At 47.6% G+C, this 24025-nt stretch overlaps 1 protein-coding gene across 8 annotated transcripts in view; it reads right to left on the bottom strand.

Annotated features, from left to right (window-relative positions):
* Nucleotides 1–24025, bottom strand: part of LOC123999283 (spermatid perinuclear RNA-binding protein-like) — a 209602-nt gene that overhangs the window by 45757 nt on the left and 139820 nt on the right. For 7 of the 8 annotated variants that reach the window (XM_046304892.1, XM_046304886.1, XM_046304889.1 and 4 more), the window contains 3 exons: nt 17848–18059; nt 6812–7275; nt 6411–6576 (listed from right to left, as the gene is read on the bottom strand). In XM_046304892.1, coding sequence (XP_046160848.1) covers nt 6411–6576; nt 6812–7275; nt 17848–17850 — 633 coding nt within the window. In that variant the 5' untranslated portion in view covers nt 17851–18059. The remainder of the gene's footprint in view (nt 1–6410; nt 6577–6811; nt 7276–17847; nt 18060–24025) is intronic. The other variant, XM_046304893.1, reaches the window with a different exon arrangement.

Here is a 24025-nt window from a genome sequence, read left to right on the forward strand (position 1 = left end):
CTCATATAAAGGAAATAAATTACCACTGGCACCAGTGATCCGGCTTAAGATCAGATTATGAATATTAGAGTGTCAGCAGCACTCAGACAGACACACACACACACACGCACGCGCACGAGTGCACTGACTTAAACACACGCACACACTACCAACAATACATAAAAAAGAACACATACAAGAATACACAGCCAGTCTTTCTCTCTTTATGCTGTATCCTAGTGTATTCAGTCTCTCTTTATGCTGTATCCTAGTGTATTCAGTCTCTCTTTATGCTGTATCCTAGTGTATTCAGTCTCTCTCTAGGCTGTATCCTAGTGTATTCAGTCTCTCTCTAGGCTGTATCCTAGTGTATTCAGTCTCTCTCTAGGCTGTATCCTAGTGTATTCAGTCTCTCTCTAGGCTGTATCCTAGTGTATTCATCTCTAGGCTGTATCCTAGTGTATTCAGTCTCTCTCTAGGCTGTATCCTAGTGTATTCAGTCTCTAGGCTGTATCCTAGTGTATTCAGTCTCTCTCTAGGCTGTATCCTAGTGTATTCAGTCTCTCTCTAGGCTGTATCCTAGTGTATTCAGTCTCTCTCTAGGCTGTATCCAAGTAGGCTGTATCCTAGTGTATTCAGTCTCTCTCTAGGCTGTATCCTAGTGTATTCAGTCTCTCTCTAGGCTGTATCCTAGTGTATTCAGTCTCTCTCTAGGCTGTATCCTAGTGTATTCAGTCTCTCTCTAGGCTGTATCCTAGTGTATTCAGTCTCTCTCTAGGCTGTATCCTAGTGTAGTGTCTCTCTCTAGGCTGTATATTCAGTCTCTCTCTAGGCTGTATCCTAGTGTATTCAGTCTCTCTCTCTAGGCTGTATCCTAGTGTATTCAGTCTCTCTCTAGGCTGTATCCTAGTGTATTCAGTCTCTCTAGGCTGTATCCTAGTGCTGTATCCTAGTGTATTCAGTCTCTCTCTAGGCTGTATCCTAGTGTATTCAGTCTCTCTCTAGGCTGTATCCTAGTGTATTCAGTCTCTCTCTAGGCTGTATCCTAGTGTATTCTAGGCTGTATCCTAGTGTATTCAGTCTCTCTCTAGGCTGTATCCTAGTGTATTCAGTCTCTCTCTAGGCTGTATCCTAGTGTATTCAGTCTCTCTCTAGGCTGTATCCTAGTGTATTCAGTCTCTCTAGGCTGTATCCTAGTGTATTCAGGCTGTATCCTAGTGTATTCAGTCTCTCTCTAGGCTGTATCCTAGTGTAGTCTCTCTCTAGGCTGTATCCTAGTGTATTCAGTCTCTCTGTATCTAGTGTATTCAGCTGTATCCTAGTGTATTCAGTCTCTCTCTAGGCTGTATCCTAGTGTATTCAGTCTCTCTCTATAGGCTGTATCCTAGTGTATTCAGTCTTTCTCTAGGCTGTATCCTAGTGTATTCAGTCTCTCTCTATGCTGTATCCTAGTGTATTCAGTCTCTCTCTAGGCTGTATCCTAGTGTATTCAGTCTCTCTCTAGGCTGTATCCTAGTGTATTCAGTCTCTCTCTAGGCTGTATCCTAGTGTATTCAGTCTCTCTCTAGGCTGTATCCTAGTGTATTCAGTCTCTCTCTAGGCTGTATCCAAGTGTATTGAGTCCCCCTCTAGGCTGTATCCTAGTGTATTCAGTCTCTCTCTAGGCTGTATCCTAGTGTATTCAGTCTCTCTCTAGGCTGTATCCTAGTGTATTCAGTCTCTCTCTAGGCTGTATCCTAGTGTATTCAGTCTCTCTCTAGGCTGTATCCTAGTGTATTCAGTCTCTCTCTAGGCTGTATCCAAGTGTATTGAGTCCCCCTCTAGGCTGTATCCTAGTGTATTCAGTCTCTCTCTAGGCTGTATCCTAGTGTATTCAGTCTCTCTAGGCTGTATCCTAGTGTATTCAGTCTCTCTAGGCTGTATCCTAGTGTATTCAGTCTTTCTCTATGCTGTATCCTAGTGTATTCAGTCTTTCTCTATGCTGTATCCTAGTGTATTCAGTCTCTTTTTATGCTGTATCCTAGTGTATTCAGTCTCTCTCTCTAGGCTGTATCCTAGTGTATTCAGTCTCTCTCTAGGCTGTATCCTAGTGTATTCAGTCTCTCTCTTTATGCTGTATCCTAGTGTATTCAGTCTCTCTCTTTATGCTGTATCCTAGTGTATTCAGTCCCCCTCTAGGCTGTATCCTAGTGTATTCAGTCTCTCTCTAGGCTGTATCCTAGTGTATTCAGTCTCTCTCTTTATGCTGTATCCTAGTGTATTCAGTCTCCCTCTAGGCTATATCCTAGTGTATTCAGTCTTTCTCGCTTGGCTGGAGCCAGTGGGTTTGTCGGCGAATATGAAGCGAGGGCCAGCTGACTTGGCATACAGGTCGCAATGGTGGGTAGTATATGGGGCTTTGGTGACAAAACTGATGGCACTGTGATAGACTGCATCCCATTTGCTGAGTAGAGTGTTGGAGGCTATTTTGTAAATGACATCGCCGAAGTCAAGGATCGGTAGGAGAGTCAGTTTTACTAGGGTATGTTTGACGGCGTGAGTGAAGGAGGCTTTGTTGCGAAATAGGAAGCCGATTCTAGATTTCATTTTGGATTGGAGATGCTTAATAGGAGTCTGGAAGGAGAGTTTACAGTCTAACCAGACACCTAGGTATTTATAGTTGTCCTCATATTCTAAGTCAGAACTGTCCAGAGTAGTGATGCTAAGCAGGCAGGCGGGTGTGGAAAGCAATTGGTTGAAGAGCATGCATTTAGTTTTACTAGCGTTTAAGAGCAGTTGGAGGCCACGGAAGAAGTGTTGTATGGCATCGAAGCTCGTTTGGCGTTTTGTTAAGACAGTGTCCAAAGAAGGGCCAGATGTATACAGAATGGTGTCGTCTGCGTAGAGGTGGATCAGGGAATCACCAGCAGCAAAAGCGATATCATTGATATATACAGAGAAAAGAGTCTGCCTGAGAATTGAACCCTGTGGCACCCCCATAGAGACTGCCAGAGGTCCGGACAACAGGCCTTCCGATTTGACACACTGAATTCTATCTGAGAAGTAGTTGGTGAACCAGGCGAGGCAGTCATTAGAGAAACCATGGCTGTTGAGTCTGACGATAAGAATACAGTGATTGACCGAGTTGATGGCCAGGTCGATGAAGACGGCTGCACAGTACTGTTTTTAATCGATGGTGGTTATGATATCGTTTAGGACCTTGAGCATGGCAGAGGTACACCCGTGACCAGCTCGGAAACCAGGTTGCATAGCTGAGAAGGTACGGTGGGATTCGAGATGGTCAGTGATCTGTTTGTTGACTTGGCTTTCGAAGACTTTAGAAAGGCAGGGCAGGATGGATATAGGTCTGTAACAGTTTGGGTCTAGAGTGTCTCCCCCTTTGAAGAGGGGGATGACCGTGGCCGCTTTCCAATCTTTAGGCATCTTAGACGATACAAAAGAGAGGTTGAACAGACTGGTAATAGGGCTTGCGACAATGGCGGTGGATAATTTTAGGAAGAGAGGGTCCGGATTGTCTAGCCCAGCTGATTTGTACAGGCCCAGGGATTGTCTAGCCCAGCTGATTTGTATGGGTCCAGGTTTTGCAACTCTTTCAGAACATCTGCAATCTGGATTTGGGTGAAGGAGAAGCTGGGGAGGCTTGGGCCAGTTGCTGCGGGAGGTGCAGAGCTGTTGCTCTTGTTCTCTATGGACTTTACAGTGTCCCAAAACTTTTTGGAATTAGTGATACAGGGTGCACATTTCTGTTTGAAAAGCTAGCCTTAGCTTCCCTAACTGACTGTGTATATTGGTTGGTTCCTGACTTCCCTGAAAAGTTGCATATCGCGGGGACTATTCAAAGCTAGTGCAGTACGCCACAGACAGTGCCTATAAGACAGAGCCTATAAGACAGAGCCTATAAGACAGAGCCTATAAGACAGAGCCTATAAGACAGAGCCTATAAGACAGAGCCTATAAAACAGAGCCTATAAGACAGAGCCTATAAGACAGAGCCTATAAGACAGAGCCTATAAGACAGAGCCTATAAGACAGAGCCTATAAGACAGAGCCTATAAGACAGAGCCTATAAAGACAGAGCCTATAAGACAGAGCCTATAAAAACATAGCCTATAAGACAGAGCCTATAAGACAGTGCCTATAAGACAGTGCCTATAAGACAGTGCCTATAAGACAGTGCCTATAAAACAGAGCCTATAAGACAGAGCCTATAAGACAGAGCCTATAAGACAGAGCCTATAAAACAGAGCCTATAAGACAGAGCCTATAAGACAGAGCCTATAAGACAGAGCCTATAAGACAGAGCCTATAAGACAGAGCCTATAAGACAGAGCCTATAAGACAGAGCCTATAAGACAGAGCCTATAAGACAGAGCCTATAAGACAGAGCCTATAAGACAGAGCCTATAAGACAGAGCCTATAAGACAGAGCCTATAAGACAGAGCCTATAAGACAGAGCCTATAAGACAGAGCCTATAAGACAGAGCCTATAAGACAGAGCCTATAAGACAGAGCCTATAAAGACAGAGCCTATAAAGACAGAGCCTATAAGACAGAGCCTATAAAAACATAGCCTATAAGACAGAGCCTATAAGACAGTGCCTATAAGACAGAGCCTATAAGACAGTTCCTATAAGACAGTTCCTATAAGACAGTTCCTATACGACAGGTATACCTGTCTATGTAGCTAAGTAAGTATAACCTTAACTACATATGTGCACGTATGCGAGCGTGTGTTTTCTGTTCCTGCCGTGCACGTGTTTTACTAATTAGTAAATCTCCTTGCTGACACTTCTATATTAATTACACATGCTAGCAGCGTATTAATACAACAGTATCTTCTCCTCTCTCTGCTTCTGTTCCTGCCCTCTCCACGACGTCTTCCCCCAACCTACTCTCTGATTCTACCCCCAGCCTACTCTCTGATTCTGCCCCCAGCCTACTCTCTGATTCTGCCCCCAGCCTACCCAGCCTCTGATTCTGCCCCCAGCCTACTCTCTGATTCTGCCCCCAGCCTACTCTCTGATTCTGCCCCCAGCCTACTCTCTGATTCTGCCCCCAGCCTACTCTCTGATTCTGCCCCCAGCCTACTCTCTGATTCTGCCCCCAGCCTACTCTCTGATTCTACCCCCAGCCTACTCTCTGATTCTGCCCCCAGCCTACTCTCTGATTCTGCCCTCAGCCTACTCTCTGATTCTGCCCCCAGCCTACTCTCTGATTCTAGCCCTAGCCTACTCTCTGATTCTGCCCCCAGCCTACTCTCTGATTCTGCCCTCAGCCTACTCTCTGATTCTGCCCCCAGCCTACTCTCTGATTCTGCCCTAGCCTACTCTCTGATTCTGCCCCCAGCCTACTCTCTGATTCTGCCCCCAGCCTACTCTCTGATTCTGCCCCCAGCCTACTCTCTGATTCTGCCCCCAGCCTACTCTCTGATTCTGCCCCCAGCCTACTCTCTGATTCTGCCCCCAGCCTACTCTCTGATTCTGCCCCCAGCCTACTCTCTGATTCTGCCCCCAGCCTACTCTCTGATTCTGCCCCCAGCCTACTCTCTGATTCTGCCCCCAGCCTACTCTCTGATTCTGCCCCCAGCCTACTCTCTGATTCTGCCCCCAACCTACTCTCTGATTCTGCCCCCAGCCTACTCTCTGATTCTGCCCCCAACCTACTCTCTGATTCTGCCCCCAGCCTACTCTCTGATTCTACCCCCAACCTACTCTCTGATTCTGCCCCCAGCCTACTCTCTGATTCTGCCCCCAGCCTACTCTCTGATTCTAGCCCCCAGCCTACTCTCTGATTCTGCCCCCAGCCTACTCTCTGATTCTGCCCCCAGCCTACTCTCTGATTCTGCCCCCAGCCTACTTTCTGATTCTGCCCCCAGCCTACTTTCTGATTCTGCCCCCAGCCTACTCTCTGATTCTGCCCCCAGCCTACTCTCTGATTCTGCCCCTAGCCTACTTTCTGATTCTGCCCCTAGCCTACTTTCTGATTCTGCCCCCAGCCTACTTTATGATTCTGTCATGCCCATTGTGACTTTACAGAGCACACACTTTTACAGGATGGATGATGCTGGGGTAAGGAGGACTGACTGACTTCTTACAGGATGGATGATGCTGGGGTAAGGAGGACTGACTGACTTCTTACAGGATGGATGATGCTGGGGTAAGGAGGACTGACTGACTTCTTACAGGATGGATGATGCTGGGGTAAGGAGGACTTCTTGCAGGATGTTGGGCCAGTATTTACTACATTACAAAAGTCCATCTACCTTTTGCACACAGGTGTTGAGTGTTTATTACCAACAGAGGGAGAATACATGAGCCGAATATGCCACCGTGTGTGTGTGTGTGTGTGTGTGTGTGTGTGTGTGTGTGTGTGTGTGTGTGTGTGTGTGTGTGTGTGTGTGTGTGTGTGTGTGTGTCTCACTCTCTCTTACCTGTATCTGCAGCGGCAGGTTATCACAGACAGCACACAGCAGTGTCTCTGTTGGTTTCTCTCTACACATCAGCACCAGCTCCAGGTCCATGTCCTGTTTGATGAGCAGACCTTTAGCCACCAGGCCGATCCTCATCACGCCACACAGAACACCTCCACTGGGCTCTCTGAGTATAACAGACAGATAGCCGGGTTACACTCTAAACATTTAAACCACCTATCAGACCTAGGTCAAATTTGGGGTTTGCAATTATTTAAACCCAGGTCATCCCAAAAACCTCATAAAATCAACAAGATCATAAAAATATGTCAGGACCTGAAGACCAAAAATGTTAGTCTAACCAGCAGTCACCAGACAGCCCCCTATATCCTATCATGCATCGGTTAGAACCAGATGCCCACCTGCTACCGCCGTCTGTGGAGTCATCTGGGCTGGCTCTGGGACTAAGACTGGCGTCGTCGTTAGGGTTAAGGTCATCGTCATGGTCACAGCTACCATCCTTTGGCACCGGGCTGTCTGTGGGGTTGGGCTGGCCGACTGCTGCGTCGGACTGACCGTCTGTCTGGCCGACTGCTGCGTCGGACTGACCGTCTGTCTGGCCGACTGCTGCGTCGGACTGACCGTCTGTCTGGCCGACTGCTGCGTCGGACTGACCGTCTGTCTGGCCGACTGCTGCGTCTGTCTGGTTGTTGCTCTGCACCGATTGAACGTTGCTCTGGTCTATCCAATCAGAGACGTGTTTGAGGGCACCCTCCACAGTGGACACCAGGGTCTGGACCGCCTCCAGCTCAGACGATGATGGGTAGACGGAGGAGTGCTTGGCCATGACGTGACGGTCATCATTACCGAACGAACGGAAGGACCTCTGTGGGGGAGGGGGAGAGTAAAGAACACAATGAACTCACACACAAAAATAACACAATAAAGTCCAAGGCACATTCTCCCATACACACCCTCGCAATCACAATCTCCCCCCCCACAGGGATGGCGTGCATCTCACAGATGAGGGAAACAACTTTTTCCTTGAGAGTCTGAGAGCTGATCTCTCCTCTGTTGTAGCAAGACGCACACAGTAGTTCACACCACCACACTCACTGCCACTTGCCAGCCATGCCACGAAACCAAAGGCTCGACCTTATAAATTATAATAAGTGTGTGTGTGTGTGTGTGTGTGTGTGTGTGTGTGTGTGTGTGTGTGTGTGTGTGTGTGTGTGTGTGTGTGTGTGTGTGTGTGTGTGTGTGTGTGTGTGTGTGTCAGGAGGGGGCTGTCAAAACTAGAGGTCGACCGATTATGATTTTTCAACGCCGATACTGATTATTGGAGGACAAAAAAAGGCCAGTACTGATTAAATCGGCCGATTTTTGCAATTTATTTGTAATAATGACAATTACAACAATACTGAATGAACACTTAATATAATACCTCAATAAAATCAATTTAGCCTCAAATAAATAATGAAACATGTTCAATTTGATTTAAATAATGCAAAAACAAAGTGTTGGAGAAGAAAGTAAAAGTGCAATATGTGCTATGGAAGAAAGCTAACATTTCAGTTCCTTGCTCAGAACATGAGAACATATGAAAGCTGGTGGTTCCTTTTAACATGACCACTTACGGGTCTGGTAGCACGCTAACCACTTACGGGTCTGGTAGCACGCTAACCACTCACGGGTCTGGTAGCACGCTAACCACTCACGGGTCTGGTAGCACGCTAACCACTCACTGGTCTGGTAGCACGCTAACCACTCACTGGTCTGGTAGCACGCTAACCACTCACTGGTCTGGTAGCACGCTAACCACTCACTGGTCTGGTAGCACGCTAACCACTCACTGGTCTGGTAGCACGCTAACCACTCACTGGTCTGGTAGCACGCTAACCACTCACTGGTCTGGTAGCACGCTAACCACTCACTGGTCTGGTAGCACGCTAACCACTCACTGGTCTGGTAGCACGCTAACCACTCACTGGTCTGGTAGCACGCTAACCACATACAGACACACACCCTCGCTATTCTCCCATAAACTGGCTGACTAATTCCACATCAATGCAGAACGGTCCTATTATGTATGTATGACTGCTAGGGCCTGGTAATGAAGTTCTATCTACCGCAGTCATATACCCTTGAAAGCACCTCGGCTACCCTGGAAGGGTACACTACGGCATGTCTGTCTGTCTGGAAGGGTACACTACGGCATGTCTGTCTGTCTGGAAGGGTACACTACGGCATGTCTGTCTGTCTGGAAGGGTACACTACGGCATGTCTGTCTGTCTGTCTGTCTGGAAGGGTACACTACGGCATGTCTGTCTGTCTGGAAGGGTACACTACGGCATGCGTGTCTGTCTGTCTGGAAGGGTACACTACGGCATGTCTGTCTGTCTGGAAGGGTACACTACGGCATGTCTGTCTGTCTGTCTGTCTGGAAGGGTACACTACGGCATGTCTGTCTGTCTGGAAGGGTACACTACGGCATGTCTGTCTGTCTGTCTGGAAGGGTACACTACGGCATGTCTGTCTGTCTGGAAGGGTACACTACGGCATGCGTGTCTGTCTGTCTGGAAGGGTACACTACGGCATGTCTGTCTGTCTGGAAGGGTACACTACGGCATGTCTGTCTGTCTGGAAGGGTACACTACGGCATGTCTGTCTGTCTGTCTGTCTGTCTGGAAGGGTACACTACGGCATGTCTGTCTGTCTGGAAGGGTACACTACGGCATGCGTGTCTGTCTGTCTGGAAGGGTACACTACGGCATGTCTGTCTGTCTGGAAGGGTACACTACGGCATGTCTGTCTGTCTGTCTGTCTGGAAGGGTACACTACGGCATGCGTGTCTGTCTGTCTGGAAGGGTACACTACGGCATGTCTGTCTGTCTGTCTGTCTGGAAGGGTACACTACGGCATGCGTGTCTGTCTGTCTGGAAGGGTACACTACGGCATGCGTGTCTGTCTGTCTGGAAGGGTACACTACGGCATGCGTGTCTGTCTGTCTGGAAGGGTACACTACGGCATGCGTGTCTGTCTGTCTGTCTGGAAGGGTACACTACGGCATGCGTGTCTGTCTGTCTGTCTGGAAGGGTACACTACGGCATGCGTGTCTGTCTGTCTGGAAGGGTACACTACGGCATGCGTGTCTGTCTGTCTGGAAGGGTACACTACGGCATGCGTGTCTGTCTGTCTGGAAGGGTACACTACGGCATGCGTGTCTGTCTGTCTGGAAGGGTACACTACGGCATGCGTGTCTGTCTGTCTGGAAGGGTACACTACGGCATGCGTGTCTGTCTGGAAGGGTACACTACGGCATGCGTGTCTGTCTGGAAGGGTACACTACGGCATGTCTGTCTGTCTGTCTGGAAGGGTACACTACGGCACGGGTGTCTGTCTGGAAGGGTACACTACGGCATGTCTGTCTGTCTGGAAGGGTACACTACGGCATGTGTGTCCGTCTGGAAGGGTACACTACGGCATGTCTGTCTGTCTGGAAGGGTACACTACGGCATGCGTGTATGTCTGGAAGGGTACACTACGGCATGCGTGTATGTCTGGAAGGGTACACTACGGCATGCGTGTATGTCTGGAAGGGTACACTACGGCATGCGTGTATGTCTGGAAGGGTACACTACGGCATGCGTGTCTGTCTGGAAGGGTACACTACGGCATGTGTGTCTGTCTGGAAGGGTACACTACGGCATGTGTGTCTGTCTGGAAGGGTACACTACGGCATGTGTGTATGTCTGGAAGGGTACACTACGGCATGTCTGTCTGTCTGTCTGGAAGGGTACACTACGGCATGTCTGTCTGTCTGTCTGGAAGGGTACACTACGGCATGGGTGTCTGTCTGGAAGGGTACACTACGGCATGGGTGTCTGTCTGGAAGGGTACACTACGGCATGTCTGTCTGTCTGTCTGGAAGGGTACACTATGGCATGTCTGTCTGGAAGGGTACAGTACGGCATGTCTGTCTGTCTGTCTGGAAGGGTACACAACGGCATGTCTGTCTGTCTGTCTGGAAGGGTACACTACGGCACGCGTGTCTGTCTGGAAGGGTACACTACGGCATGTCTGTCTGTCTGTCTGGAAGGGTACACTACGGCACGCGTGTCTGTCTGGAAGGGTACACTACGGCATGTCTGTCTGTCTGTCTGTCTGGAAGGGTACACTACGGCACGCGTGTCTGTCTGGAAGGGTACACTACGGCATGTCTGTCTGTCTGGAAGGGTACACTACGGCATGTCTGTCTGTCTGGAAGGGTACACTACGGCATGGGTGTCTGTCTGGAAGGGTACACTACGGCATGGGTGTCTGTCTGGAAGGGTACACTACGGCATGGGTGTCTGTCTGTCTGGAAGGGTACACTACGGCATGGGTGTCTGTCTGTCTGGAAGGGTACACTACGGCATGGGTGTCTGTCTGTCTGGAAGGGTACACTACGGCATGGGTGTCTGTCTGTCTGGAAGGGTACACTACGGCATGGGTGTCTGTCTGTCTGGAAGGGTACACTATGGCATGGGTGTCTGTCTGTCTGGAAGGGTACACTACGGCATGGGTGTCTGTCTGTCTGGAAGGGTACACTACGGCATGGGTGTCTGTCTGGAAGGGTACACTACGGCATGGGTGTCTGTCTGGAAGGGTACACTACGGCATGGGTGTCTGTCTGGAAGGGTACACTACGGCATGTCTGTCTGTCTGGAAGGGTACACTACGGCATGTCTGTCTGTCTGGAAGGGTACACTACGGCATGTCTGTCTGTCTGGAAGGGTACACTACAGCATGTGTGTCTGTCTAATATAATAATAATAAATGCCATTTAGCAGACGCTTTTATCCAAAGCGACTTACAGTCATGTGTGCATACATTCTACGTATGGGTGGTCCCGGGGATCGAACCCACTACCCTGGCGTTACAAGCGCCATGCTCTACCAACTGAGCTACAGAAGGGTACACTACGGCATGTGTGTCTGTCTGGAAGGGTACACTACGGCATGTGTGTCTGTCTGTCTGGAAGGGTACACTACGGCATGGGTGTCTGTCTGGAAGGGTACACTACGGCATGTCTGTCTGTCTGTCTGGAAGGGTACACTACGGCATGTGTGTCTGTCTGGAAGGGTACACTACGGCATGTGTGTCTGTCTGGAAGGGTACACTACGGCATGTGTGTCTGTCTGGAAGGGTACACTACGGCATGTCTGTCTGTCTGGAAGGGTACACTACGGCATGTCTGTCTGTCTGTCTGGAAGGGTACACTACGGCATGTCTGTCTGTCTGTCTGGAAGGGTACACTACGGCATGTCTGTCTGTCTGTCTGGAAGGGTACACTACGGCATGTCTGTCTGTCTGTCTGGAAGGGTACACTACGGCATGTCTGTCTGTCTGTCTGGAAGGGTACACTATGGCATGTCTGTCTGTCTGTCTGGAAGGGTACACTACGGCATGTCTGTCTGTCTGTCTGGAAGGGTACACTACGGCATGTGTGTCTGTCTGGAAGGGTACACTACGGCATGTGTGTCTGTCTGGAAGGGTACACTACGGCATGTCTGTCTGTCTGGAAGGGTACACTACGGCATGTCTGTCTGTCTGTCTGGAAGGGTACACTACGGCATGTCTGTCTGTCTGTCTGGAAGGGTACACTACGGCATGTCTGTCTGTCTGTCTGGAAGGGTACACTATGGCATGTCTGTCTGTCTGTCTGGAAGGGTACACTACGGCATGTCTGTCTGTCTGTCTGGAAGGGTACACTACGGCATGTGTGTCTGTCTGGAAGGGTACACTACGGCATGGGTGTCTGTCTGGAAGGGTACACTACGGCTTTTAAATGCCGACAAAAACCTTCTTTGGAGATAATTTCGAAGCACAACTAAACGGCCATTTTACTTCAAATCAAATCAGTAAACCATTTTACTTGTCTGTAAAGGAATGCCACTTCTGCAGTGGGACTACCGTCCCATCAACAGGGGACCAGAACTGTCAATCAAATCATCTAGAGACCACTCTCTCCTAAAAAAAGTACTTTAAAGTTTGTTAAATACCGTGACTTACCAAGAGGTTTACTAGAAAGAAAACATCTTCTGCCAGGAATCGACTCCTAAGATTCAGGATTTTTGGAATGGAGAAGACGGATTATTTGAAATACTTCTGAGAGCAAACACATGCACCTTTCATAGTGAGCAAGCGAAGGACGGACAGAGAAGGAAGGGACACAGTAGAAGGCAGGAACACAGTAGAAGGAAGGGACACAGTAGAAGGAAGGGACACAGAGGAGGAAGGGACACAGTAGAAGGAAGGGACACAGTAGAAGGAAGGGACACAGTAGAAGGAAGGGACACAATAGAAGGAAGGGACACAGTAGAAGGAAGGGACACAGTAGAAGGAAGGGACACAGTAGAAGGAAGGGACACAGTAGAAGGAAGGGACACAGTAGAAGGAAGGGACACAGTAGAAGGAAGGGACACAGTAGAAGGAAGGGACACAGTAGAAGGAAGGGACACAGAGAAGGAAGGGACACAATAGAAGGGACACAGTAGAAGGAAGGGACACAGGCAGACGTATTTCGCAATTTTTGCCGTGTAATGTCTCGCAACTTCTGTAAAACAGGGCCTATCAGCAATGAATAGTCAATAAAACATCAGTGCCATTAATAGGCTCGGATATTCTACATGCAATAGACCGAAGACTGAACATACTCTCGCATTATTAGCTAAGAGAAAGAGCAAGCAGGCCAGCTGCACTGTGATTTTAATATTGTGAAAAAAAATACAAAAATTAAATAAAATGAAAGACATTGTCCCATTAGGGATTTTCTTAACGTTAAGGAAATAACATCATGTTAACGTTTTGTATACAATAACTAGTGTGCAGAGAGAGAGAGAGAGAGAGAGAGTTGTTCTCTCTGGAACAATGCACATACTGTTCAGTGATGTGTGTGTACCATTCCTATTGTGAGTGTAAAATGTAAAGGTATGTATCGTGTGTGTGGATTTTTTGTGTGTGTGTGTGTGTGTGCCATGTGCAGTGTTTCGCATGGCCATAGTAAGTGTTGTGTGAACAGAGTGATGCTGTGTGTGATGAGTGTATCAAGGGTCATGGAAGGGCAGGTCAGCAGAGTGACATGGAGGAGAGAGGAGAGGGATAGGACCAGCCCAGGGCAGATTGCATAAAAAATTCAGCCTGTGATTTATCAGCACAACGCTTGATAGCTCCTGCACAAAAGATGGCCCCGTTTTATTGTGGTTTTAACAACCTTTCAAATTACCACACACACGCGCACAGGGCAGGCACACACACACACGCGCGCAGGGCAGGCACACACACACACGCGCGCAGGGCAGGCACGCACACACACGCGCGCAGGGCAGGCACGCACACACACGCGCGCAGGGCAGGCACGCACACACACGCGCGCAGGGCAGGCACGCACACACACGCGCGCAGGGCAGGCACGCACACGCGCGCAGGGCAGGCACGCACACACACACACGCGCGCAGGGCAGGCACGCACACACACACACACACACAGAAAGACGGATCCTTTTCCCAATTACTTAGTCTCAGCGAGTGGGGTCAGTCAACCACTATAAATCTGGTATAGAGAGAGACAATGAGAGATCCAGTATACTGTGTGTGTACACACACACACACACACACACACACACACAACACACACACACACACACACACACACACACACACACACACACACACACAGGCCCGAGCAGAGCTGAGGAGGAACTGAGGAGTATAACAAGGTCTCAACACTCTCTCTGAGAAGTCAATAGAGATATAGATGCCAGACGGATTGTGTCTGTGTGTCTCCATAAATTATAAAATCAAATTAAAAAACAATAAGGATTCAGGTCTCTGTAGTGTGGTGTGCTGTGGTGTCATGTGCTGTGGTGTGTGGTATGGCGTGGTGTGGTATGTGCTGTGGTGTCATGTGCTGTGGTGTGTGGTATGGAGTGGTGTGGTATGTGCTGTGGTGTCATGTGCTGTGGTGTGTGGTATGGCGTGGTGTGGTATGTGCTGTGGTGTCATGTGCTGTGGTGTGTGGTATGGCGTGGTGTGGTATGTGCTGTGGTGTGTGGTATGGCGTGGTGTGGTATGTGCTGTGGTATGTATGTGCTGTGGTGTGTGGTATGGAGTGGTGTGGTATGTGCTGTGGTATGTATGTGCTGTGGTGTGTGGTATGGAGTGGTGTGGTATGTGCTGTGGTATGTATGTGCTGTGGTGTGTGGTATGGAGTGGTGTGGTATGTGCTGTGGTGTCATGTGCTGTGGTGTGGTATGTGCTGTGGTATGTATGTGCTGTGGTGTGTGGTATGGAGTGCTGTGGTATGTGCTGTGGTATTTATGTGCTGTGGTATGTATGTGCTTTGGTGTGTGGTATGGAGTGGTGTGGTATGTGCTGTGGTATGTATGTGCTGTGGTGTGTGGTATGGAGTGGTGTGGTATGTGCTGTGGTGTCATGTGCTGTGGTGTGTGGTATGGAGTGGTGTGGTATGTGCTGTGGTATGTATGTGCTGTGGTGTGTGGTATGTATGTGCTTTGGTGTGTGGTATGGAGTGGTGTGGTATGATTCCCTGATTCACCTCTACGCAGACGACACCATTCTGTATACATCTGACCCTTCTTTGGACACTGTGCTATCTAACCTCCAAACAAGCTTCAATGCCATACAACACTCCTTCCGTGGCCTCCAACTGCTCTTAAACCCTTAGTAAAACCAAATGCATGCTCTTCAACCGTTTGCTGCCTGCACCAGCCCGCCCGACTAGCATCACTACTCTGGACAGTTCTGACCTAGAATAAGTGGACAACTATAAATACCTAGGTGTCTGGCTAGACTGTAAACTCTCCTTCCAGACTCATATCAAACATCTCCAATCCAAAATCAAATCTAGAATCGGCTTCCTATTTCGTAACAAAGCCTCCTTCACTCACGCCGCCAAACTTACCCAAGTAAAACTGACTCTCCTACAGATTCTCGACTTTGGCGATGTCATCTACAAAATAGCTTCCAATACTCTACTCATCAAACTGGATGCAGTCTATCATAGTGCCATCTGTTTTGTTACCAAAGCCCCTTATACCACCCACCACTGCGACCTGTATGCTCTAGTCGTCTGGCCCTCGCTACATATTCGTCACCAGACCCACTGCCTCCAGGTCATCTATAAGTCTATGCTAGGTAAAGCTCCGCCTTATCTCAGCTCACTGGTCAAGATAACAACACACACCCGTAGCACGCGCTACAGCAGGTATATCTCACTGGTCATCCCCAAAGCCAACACCTCCGTTGGCCACCTTTCCTTACAGTTCTCTGCTGCCAGTGAGTGGAATGAATTGCAAAAATCACTGAAGCTGGATATTTACATTTCCCTCACTAACTTTAAACATCAGCTATCTGAGCAGCAAACCGATCACTGCAGCTGTACATAGTCCATCTGTAAATAGCCCACCCAATCTACCTACCTCATCCCCATAAAACAGGTGCTAGTTTCCCAAAACAGCGGTTTGAGCCAGTCACGTGTGTTTGTTTACAAAGAAGCAACAAAGAGCAAAATGGGAGCTTCGTGAGGTGAGTCATCTATGCAGCGAACTTAATAAGTGAGGTGATCAAGTTACACTTGTATGACATTCACTACTAATGTAGTGCTATATGTACTACAGTACACCTTAATATCTTACGTTAGTTTGCAAGATCAAGCGTCTTGGTAGCAGCATCAGAGACAATCCCCTTCTGGATTAAGATAACATTTGTTTGTGAGTGCTACAAACTGCGTTTTGAGATATTTGCACAACTTATTGAGCTGGGTTGTCTGTCCTAGTAATACATATCTTTAGCATTTACCTAGCATCGACTATGATAAATCCTTAGTACTTGTTAGCATTATGTTAGCATTCTGGTAGGTGGCGTTTTTGGGGGTATTTTTTTGTAATAAAAATATATATACAGCTCCTTGTGTGCACTACTGGTAATACCGTATATCCTGGGATGGCACAGTATAAAAGGTATAGAACTCTGGATACTGCCCAACCCTATTATATGGTGTGGCGTGGTGTTGTGTGTGTGTGTGTGTGTTTCAGGGTGAGCACAGCCCTCATTATCCAGGGTTATTTATGAATGCCTCCTATACACCTCCACCCCTTCCTCCCTTTTAATAATTAATGGTGCTGTCTGTGCTCCCCTGGGCTCAACTTCAGAGTCAGGGGTAAGAACCATCAATCTCTCTCTCGCTCTCTCTCTCTCTTCCTCCACCACACTCCCTCTCTTCCTCCACCACACTCCCTCTCTTCCTCCACCACACTCCCTCTCTTCCTCCACCACACTCCCTCTCTTCCTCCACCACACTCCCTCTCTTCCTCCACCACACTCCCTCTCTTCCTCCACCACACTCCCTCTCTTCCTCCACCACACTCCCTCTCTTCCTCCACCACACTCCCTCTCTTCCTCCACCACACTCCCTCTCTTCCTCCACCACACTCCCTCTCTTCCTCCACCACACTCCCTCTCTTCCTCCACCACACTCCCTCTCTTCCTCCACCACACTCCCTCTCTTCCTCCACCACACTCCCTCTCTTCCTCCACCACACTCCCTCTCTTCCTCCACCACACTCCCTCTCTTCCTCCACCACACTCCCTCTCTTCCTCCACCACACTCCCTCTCTTCCTCCACCACACTCCCCCTCTTCCTCCACCTATCCCTCTCTTCCTCCACCTATCCCTCTCTTCCTCCACCTATCCCTCTTCCTCCACCTATCCCTCTTCCTCCACTCTCTCTCGCTCTTCCTCCACCAATCGCCATCCCTTGTTCTCTTCCTCTCTTTCTCATTCTCTCTCCCTACCTCACTCATTTTCTCCTCTCTTGTTCTCTCCATTTTGTTCTTCCTCTCTTTCTCATTCTCTCTCCCTACCTCACTCATTTTCTCCTCTCTTGTTCTCTCCATTTTGTTCTTCCTCTCCTTTCTCCAACATGTTCCTGAAATCCTCTCTCACTCACTTCCTCTACTATCTCTATTTCTCCCCGTTGATAAACCAAGTCATGGCCCAAGTCTAGGTGCACTGTTGTTTGATCAGAGTAATATTACACACCTCACCATCCACCTACTTCTGACATAAAGCACAAAACTGTCTTCACACTGACATTACTAAAACAATTTAGGGACCATCTATGCTGGCCTTTTGCCTCTTTCCAGGCCATCGTTGTAAATAAGACTTTGTTTTCAACTCAACTGCCCAGTAAAATATGTTAAATAAATAAAAAGCATGGATGCTGCAGACTTCCCAGGTTAAACAAGTATCTCCACTGAACAATAACTCAATAACTGTATTGAGCTGTATGTCTACTGTAGAAACAGAATAGATTAACATATTGATACTCCTTACTCATCATACACATTTTGACAGGAAGCACTTGCACAGGCAGAAACACACACATACTACTTACCATGCCTACAGGAGGAGTGGGGGCTCCTTGTTTGTCTCCTTTTGTGACCCGGGTGAGTTTTCGGGTGCGTTGCCGGGTGAGTTTTCGGGTGCGTTGCCGGTGTGGCTCTGTGATATCAGGACAGATCAGGGGTATCCTCTGCTCTCTGACTCCTCATACGCTCCCCTCTGACCGAGCCCCCCAGACTACAGACCGGACTTCCTCTGTCTCACCTGGAGGGGGAGAGAGAAATGGGGAGAGAGAAATGGAGAGAGAACGAGAGAGAGAAACAGACAGGGAGAGAGAGAGACAGGGAGAGAGAGAAAAAGAGAGAAAAGGAGAGAGAAAAAAGAGAGAGAGAGAGAAACAGAGACAGAGAGACAGGGAGAGAGAGAAAAAGAGAGAAAAGGAGAGAGAAAAAAGAGAGAGAGAGAGAAACAGAGACAGAGAGACAGAGAGAGAGAGAAAAAGAGAGAAAAGGAGAGAGAAAAAAGAGAGAGAGAGACAGAGAGAGAGGGAGACAGGGAGAGAGACGGAGAGAGGGAGACAGGGAGAGAGACGGAGAGAGGGAGACAGGGAGAGAGTGAGAAAGGAAAATACTGATCAGGAAAATGTAACCAGACAATAGTATATTATCTACCAAAACCCTCCTTAATAATGATCCTACAGCTACAATACATGACCGCTCCTCCCCCCCTTTCCTACTTTAGTGCACACACACCTCAGCAGGGTTATGGTCTAGTCTTTGCAGGTAGAGAGAGGAGAACGCATTGCTAAGCTGAGGACGAGACAGTTGAGCCTTATTCACATTTCATGATCTGGGAGGAGCGCTGTGGAAAAACCACTGATGTGAAGCTTGTTTTTACCTGCTGTCACACACACACACACACACACACACACACACACACACACACACACACACACACACACACACACACACACACACACACACACACACACACACACACACACACACACACAAACTGACAGTTACACAGACATACTGACAGACAGATACTCCAACACTTACACAAAGACATGCATTTTCAAAAACGGCCTGCTCCAGTTTCTGTGATTTATCTAGCCTAAATGATTCTGCTGCCCACTGGAGTCTAGCCTCTGTCTGTCAGCTGTCCCTGTAACTCACCACTCTCTCACCTCGTCTCCCTCTCACCTTGTCTGCTCCTCTCAACTCATTTCTCTTTCACTCATCTGCTCAACTCATTTCTCCTTCACTCATCTGCTCCTCTCAACTCATTTCTCTTTCACTCATCTGCTCAACTCATTTCTCCTTCACTCATCTGCTCCTCTCAACTCATTTCTCTTTCACTCATCTGCTCAACTCATTTCTTCTTCACTCATCTGCTCCTCTCAACTCATTTCTCTTTCACTCATCTGCTCAACTCATTTCTCCTTCACTCATCTGCTCCTCTCAACTCATTTCTCCTTCACTCATCTGCTCCTCTCAACTCATTTCTCCTTCACTCATCTGCTCCTCTCAACTCATTTCTCTTTCACTCATCTGCTCCTCTCAACTCATTTCTCTTTCACTCATCTGCTCCTCTCAACTCATTTCTCTTTCACTCATCTGCTCCTCTCAACTCATTTCTCTTTCACTCATCTGCTCCTCTCAACTCATTTCTCTTTCACTCATCTGCTCCTCAACTCATTTCCCTCTCACCTCGTCTGCTCCTCTCACGATGTTAATGGGAGAATTAGCCTGGCAGAATAATAACTCATAATCATCATTCATCATGTATCACAGAATAACGAGGGGAGTGTCAATCGGTGGAAAGTTTGACCTGTTAATTCCGGTGGTCATCTGCATTAATCCAACCATGAGGAGAGCAGTTGTGGTTTCCCTGGAAAATAATCTCCATTCCCATGGATTAGGTCAACTGGGCAGCTATGGGCTGGCAGGTAGAAGAACCAGAGGTGGACAGGACGCAGGCAGGAACACAAACACCAGTAACATGTGTCAGAGGGCAGAGAGCACATACATTCGGGACCTCTTGTCCCAAACAGCAGCGGTATAGCTGTGATGTAACCGTACCTCTCCTTGCCTGGCTAAAGTGACAGACTTTCATCAGCCAGGCTAAGCTTCCCCACCCTGTCCTGTATGGAATGTAAAGGTCCCCCGCCTCTCAAAACATACGTATCAAATAAGAGGCTGACACTCTCTCCCTGAACCTGTCGTCGCTGCCCTACCAGAACCTGGCCTCTCTGACTGCAGCGTGACTGACTGGGTGCTACAGACACATCCCAGTAGAGGAGGAGGTACCCCAACCAGCAGTATATCCTCCCAGCTTACTCTGGTCTCTAGCTGCTCTGACTGCAGTGCGACTGACTGACGAAGTGCTGCTTTGCTATAGATAAAACCACCACATACCACTGCTATGCCAGTGAGGCCACAGGGACACTTTATGGGTTTAACAAGAGCCATGTATTTAAATATATGACTCTGGGTTTAACTAGCCACCAGCCACATGCAACGCTACAACTCAACCCCATTATCATGGAACAGAACAGTAAAGCAACACCACACCGTCGAGAGCTCTACTAAAACAACACGACACCAACGAGAGCTTTACTAAAACACGACACCACCTAGAGCTCTACTAAAACAACACCACACCACCGAGAGCCCCACTAAAACACCACACCAATGAGAGCTCCACTAAAACAACACGACACCACCGAGAGCTCTACTAAAACAACACGACACAACCGAGAGCCCCACTAAAACGCCACACCACTGAGAGCTCTACTAAAACAACACCACTGAGAGCTCTACTAAAACAACACCACACCACCGAGAGCTGTATGGAGGAGCTTTCCAGACTGTTGTAACACAAAACATCATTGGTTTACAGTCACACATGGTGGTTGGTTCCCAAAATGGGAAGTGCAGTTTTCTATCAACTGTAATGGCTCTAGCCTAGTCCCAGGTCTGTTTGTGCTGTATGGCCAACTCCTATGGTCGTTGTGAATAGTCATTGTGGCCATAGCAGTTTGTAAGTCAGCACAAACAGATCTGGGTCCAGGCTGGAATGGCTCTAATTTGGGAAAGATCTCACAGTGTTTACGTTCAACCCACAGTGATACTGGGCAGATATGCCATGTCACATGTCACAGTCTCACAACAGGAAGTGACCTTGCCCTCTCAGGAACCATTATGCAAAACCAAACCAGGTTGTAAACTAGTTGGCAAGTCAACAAAAATGGGGGATGGGAGATGTGAGTGGGTGGTAACAACTTTCAGTTGAGAATGGAGAGGTTGGGTATCTTTACCTGGTCATTTCAAACACAGTGAACCAGTATTCATAAAGGGAAATGTAGTTATATAAAGAACAGAAGTTGCCAAACAGGAAACCTACTAGTACGGCAAAACACCAAATCATCTGGAGAGAGAGAGTGAGACATTGTAACCAGTATGATGACATTTCTACATTTCAGAGAGGAACTGACTTTGCAGCGACACAAGACTAGGCCTCATATTCATTCAAACTGTGATTGAAAGAGAGAACGCGCTAACATTTTTCCCCAAGTCAGAAGCTAAATATTTAGACTGCAGCTACCCTTCGTCTAGTCAGCAATGAGTAGAGCTGTACACCACTGTGACTGAGTCCTGCCTGCCTATAACTGTGATGTAAATTTCAGAAAGCTCCAGTGTGTGTGTGTGTGTGTGTGTGTGTGTCTTCCTCTGAATGGTTCTCTTGCAGCATTGAGCCCCATGCAGTCTGTCCTGTCCTCCGCTGCCTGTAGTGAACTCATTAGCCCTACAGAGGGGAAGAAAATGAACTGGGTCCGACGGGCACTTAACCATGGAAATGACTCCACCAAGATGGAAACCACACTGCAGTATGTAGCTAGCCTCTCTGTCAAGAGAACAAGTCACATTGTGGTATTGACTCCCTTTCCCCTGCTCCTAATTGTTTTCTTTCTTACAGACATACACACATACACCTACTGTAAACACACACACACACTTGATTGGTCTAGTTTCCAGGGTGTTTGATAACATGAGCTACGCCTGGATAGATCAAGCCACTAGACAGGGAGAACAGTTGGATGTCAGTGAAGGTTGACTCCTAACAGTTAATAAGATAAGGACCATTTAGGGCAGCGGTCGGCAACAGACGACCCGTAAGTCAGTTTAGGGGCTGCAGGTAGCCTAGTGGTTAGAGCGTTGGGCCAGTAACCAGCAGGTAGCCTAGTGGTTAGAGCGTTGGGCCAGTAACCAGCAGGTAGCCTAGTGGTTAGAGCGTTGGGCCAATAACCAGCAGGAAGCCTAGTGGTTAGAGCGTTGGGCCAATAATCAGCAGGAAGCCTAGTGGTTAGAGCGTTGGGCCAGTAACCAGCAGGTAGCCTAGTGGTTAGAGCATTGGGCCAGACGTTTGGCCAGACGTTTCAATGTAATCAAGGTAATGAAATTATTTTAATTTTCAAATACAATCTATTTTTGGACTTAGTTGTGGTCAATTTGCATTGTACAAATAATTATAACGATGTTCCAGCCCCCCCGACCATCCACTGACAAATCATCCCACAGCTGAATCCCTTCATCTGCTCTGTGTATGACAGCAGTGACCTTTCACACACACTGCAAGTTGTGTCCTTTGTAAGCATCTCTATCCATGCTGCTCCACTGTAGGCTAATCATCTACAAGTAAATGTCCAATGTTTCCAGATTTCTATGAAATATGACCTATAATTAATTGCAATATGAGTGAAATTGTTTTCCTTCCAGATAATTGTAATTAAGTTATTATTCTGTGTTGGAATGGTATGGGCGTACCCCAACAATAGAATGGTTTGGGTGTATACCGGTCACTAGAAATATTAATACGAGTAGACCGCTGATTGGCCAGCATATCCTCCTTAGGAGGGATGACATCATCATCTATGAGGAAATACCGTTTTTTTAAACTGTCTGTTTGAGATACAACTTTGAGGTTGAGTTTTTTAAAGTATTTTATTTTTACTCCAATTTATGCTTTGGCCACAAATACGAGTATAGGAAGAGTCAACAACATTATTTGGCTATGAGTTAACATAATATTCACTTTTAAAAGTGACATTTTCACTGGACAGTTGCTTTAACAGACACTGTTCCACAACACACACATGCACGCCCTTGCAGCATGGGGCTAGTGTTGATCACTGACAGTCTGTTCTTTAAGCGATAACCCCCGAGAAGCTGGGGTTTGGAGGATATATTGGCACGAGTATTGTTAAGCTGTTTACGTGTCATCTAGAGAGTTTGTGACTAGCCAATATAACCTCCAAACACCGGCTTCCAGGGCATTATCACTTTTATACAATGGGTTACCAACATATTCAAATAATCATTGACGTATTTTCATTAAAAACGTTATTTTGATGAATTTATTCACACTATTTCATCCTTCCACAAGATATAGTTCTAAAACAAAATCTAGGGTTGCTTCCCAAGCAGACTGGTCATTCGTTCTGATGGTTTGGTTGCCAGAGACGCGACCCAGTCGTTCAGTCTTAATGTTCTGTATCTATGGACACGACCCAGTCGTTCAGTCTTATTGTTCTGTATCTATGGACGCGACCCAGTCTTTCAGTCTTATTGTTCTGTATCTATGGACGCGACCCAGTCGTTCAGTCTTATTGTTCTGTATCTATGGACTCGACCCAGTCGTTCAGTCTTAATGTTCTGTATCTATGGACTTGACCCAGTCGTTCAGTCTTATTGTTCTGTATCTATGGACTCGACCCAGTCTTTCAGTCTTATTGTTCTGTATCTATGGACTCGACCCAGTCTTTCAGTCTTATTGTTCTGTATCTATGGACTCGACCCAGTCTTTCAGTCTTATTGTTCTGTATCTATGGACTCGACCCAGTCTTTCAGTCTTATTGTTCTGTATCTATGGACTCGACCCAGTCTTTCAGTCTTATTGTTCTGTATCTATGGACTCGACCCAGTCGTTCAGTCTTATTGTTCTGTATCTATGGACTCGACCCAGTCGTTCAGTCTTATTGTTCTGTATCTATGGACTCGACCCAGTCTTTCAGTCTTACTGTTCTGTATCTATGGACTCGACCCAGTCTTTCAGTCTTACTGTTCTGTATCTATGGACTCGACCCAGTCTTAATGTTCTGTATCTATGGACTCGACCCAGTCTTTCAGTCTTAATGTTCTGTATCTGTGGACTCGACCCAGTCTTTC

Source organism: Oncorhynchus gorbuscha, linkage group LG16, assembly GCF_021184085.1.
Source record: "Oncorhynchus gorbuscha isolate QuinsamMale2020 ecotype Even-year linkage group LG16, OgorEven_v1.0, whole genome shotgun sequence".
NCBI lineage: Eukaryota > Metazoa > Chordata > Actinopteri > Salmoniformes > Salmonidae > Oncorhynchus > Oncorhynchus gorbuscha.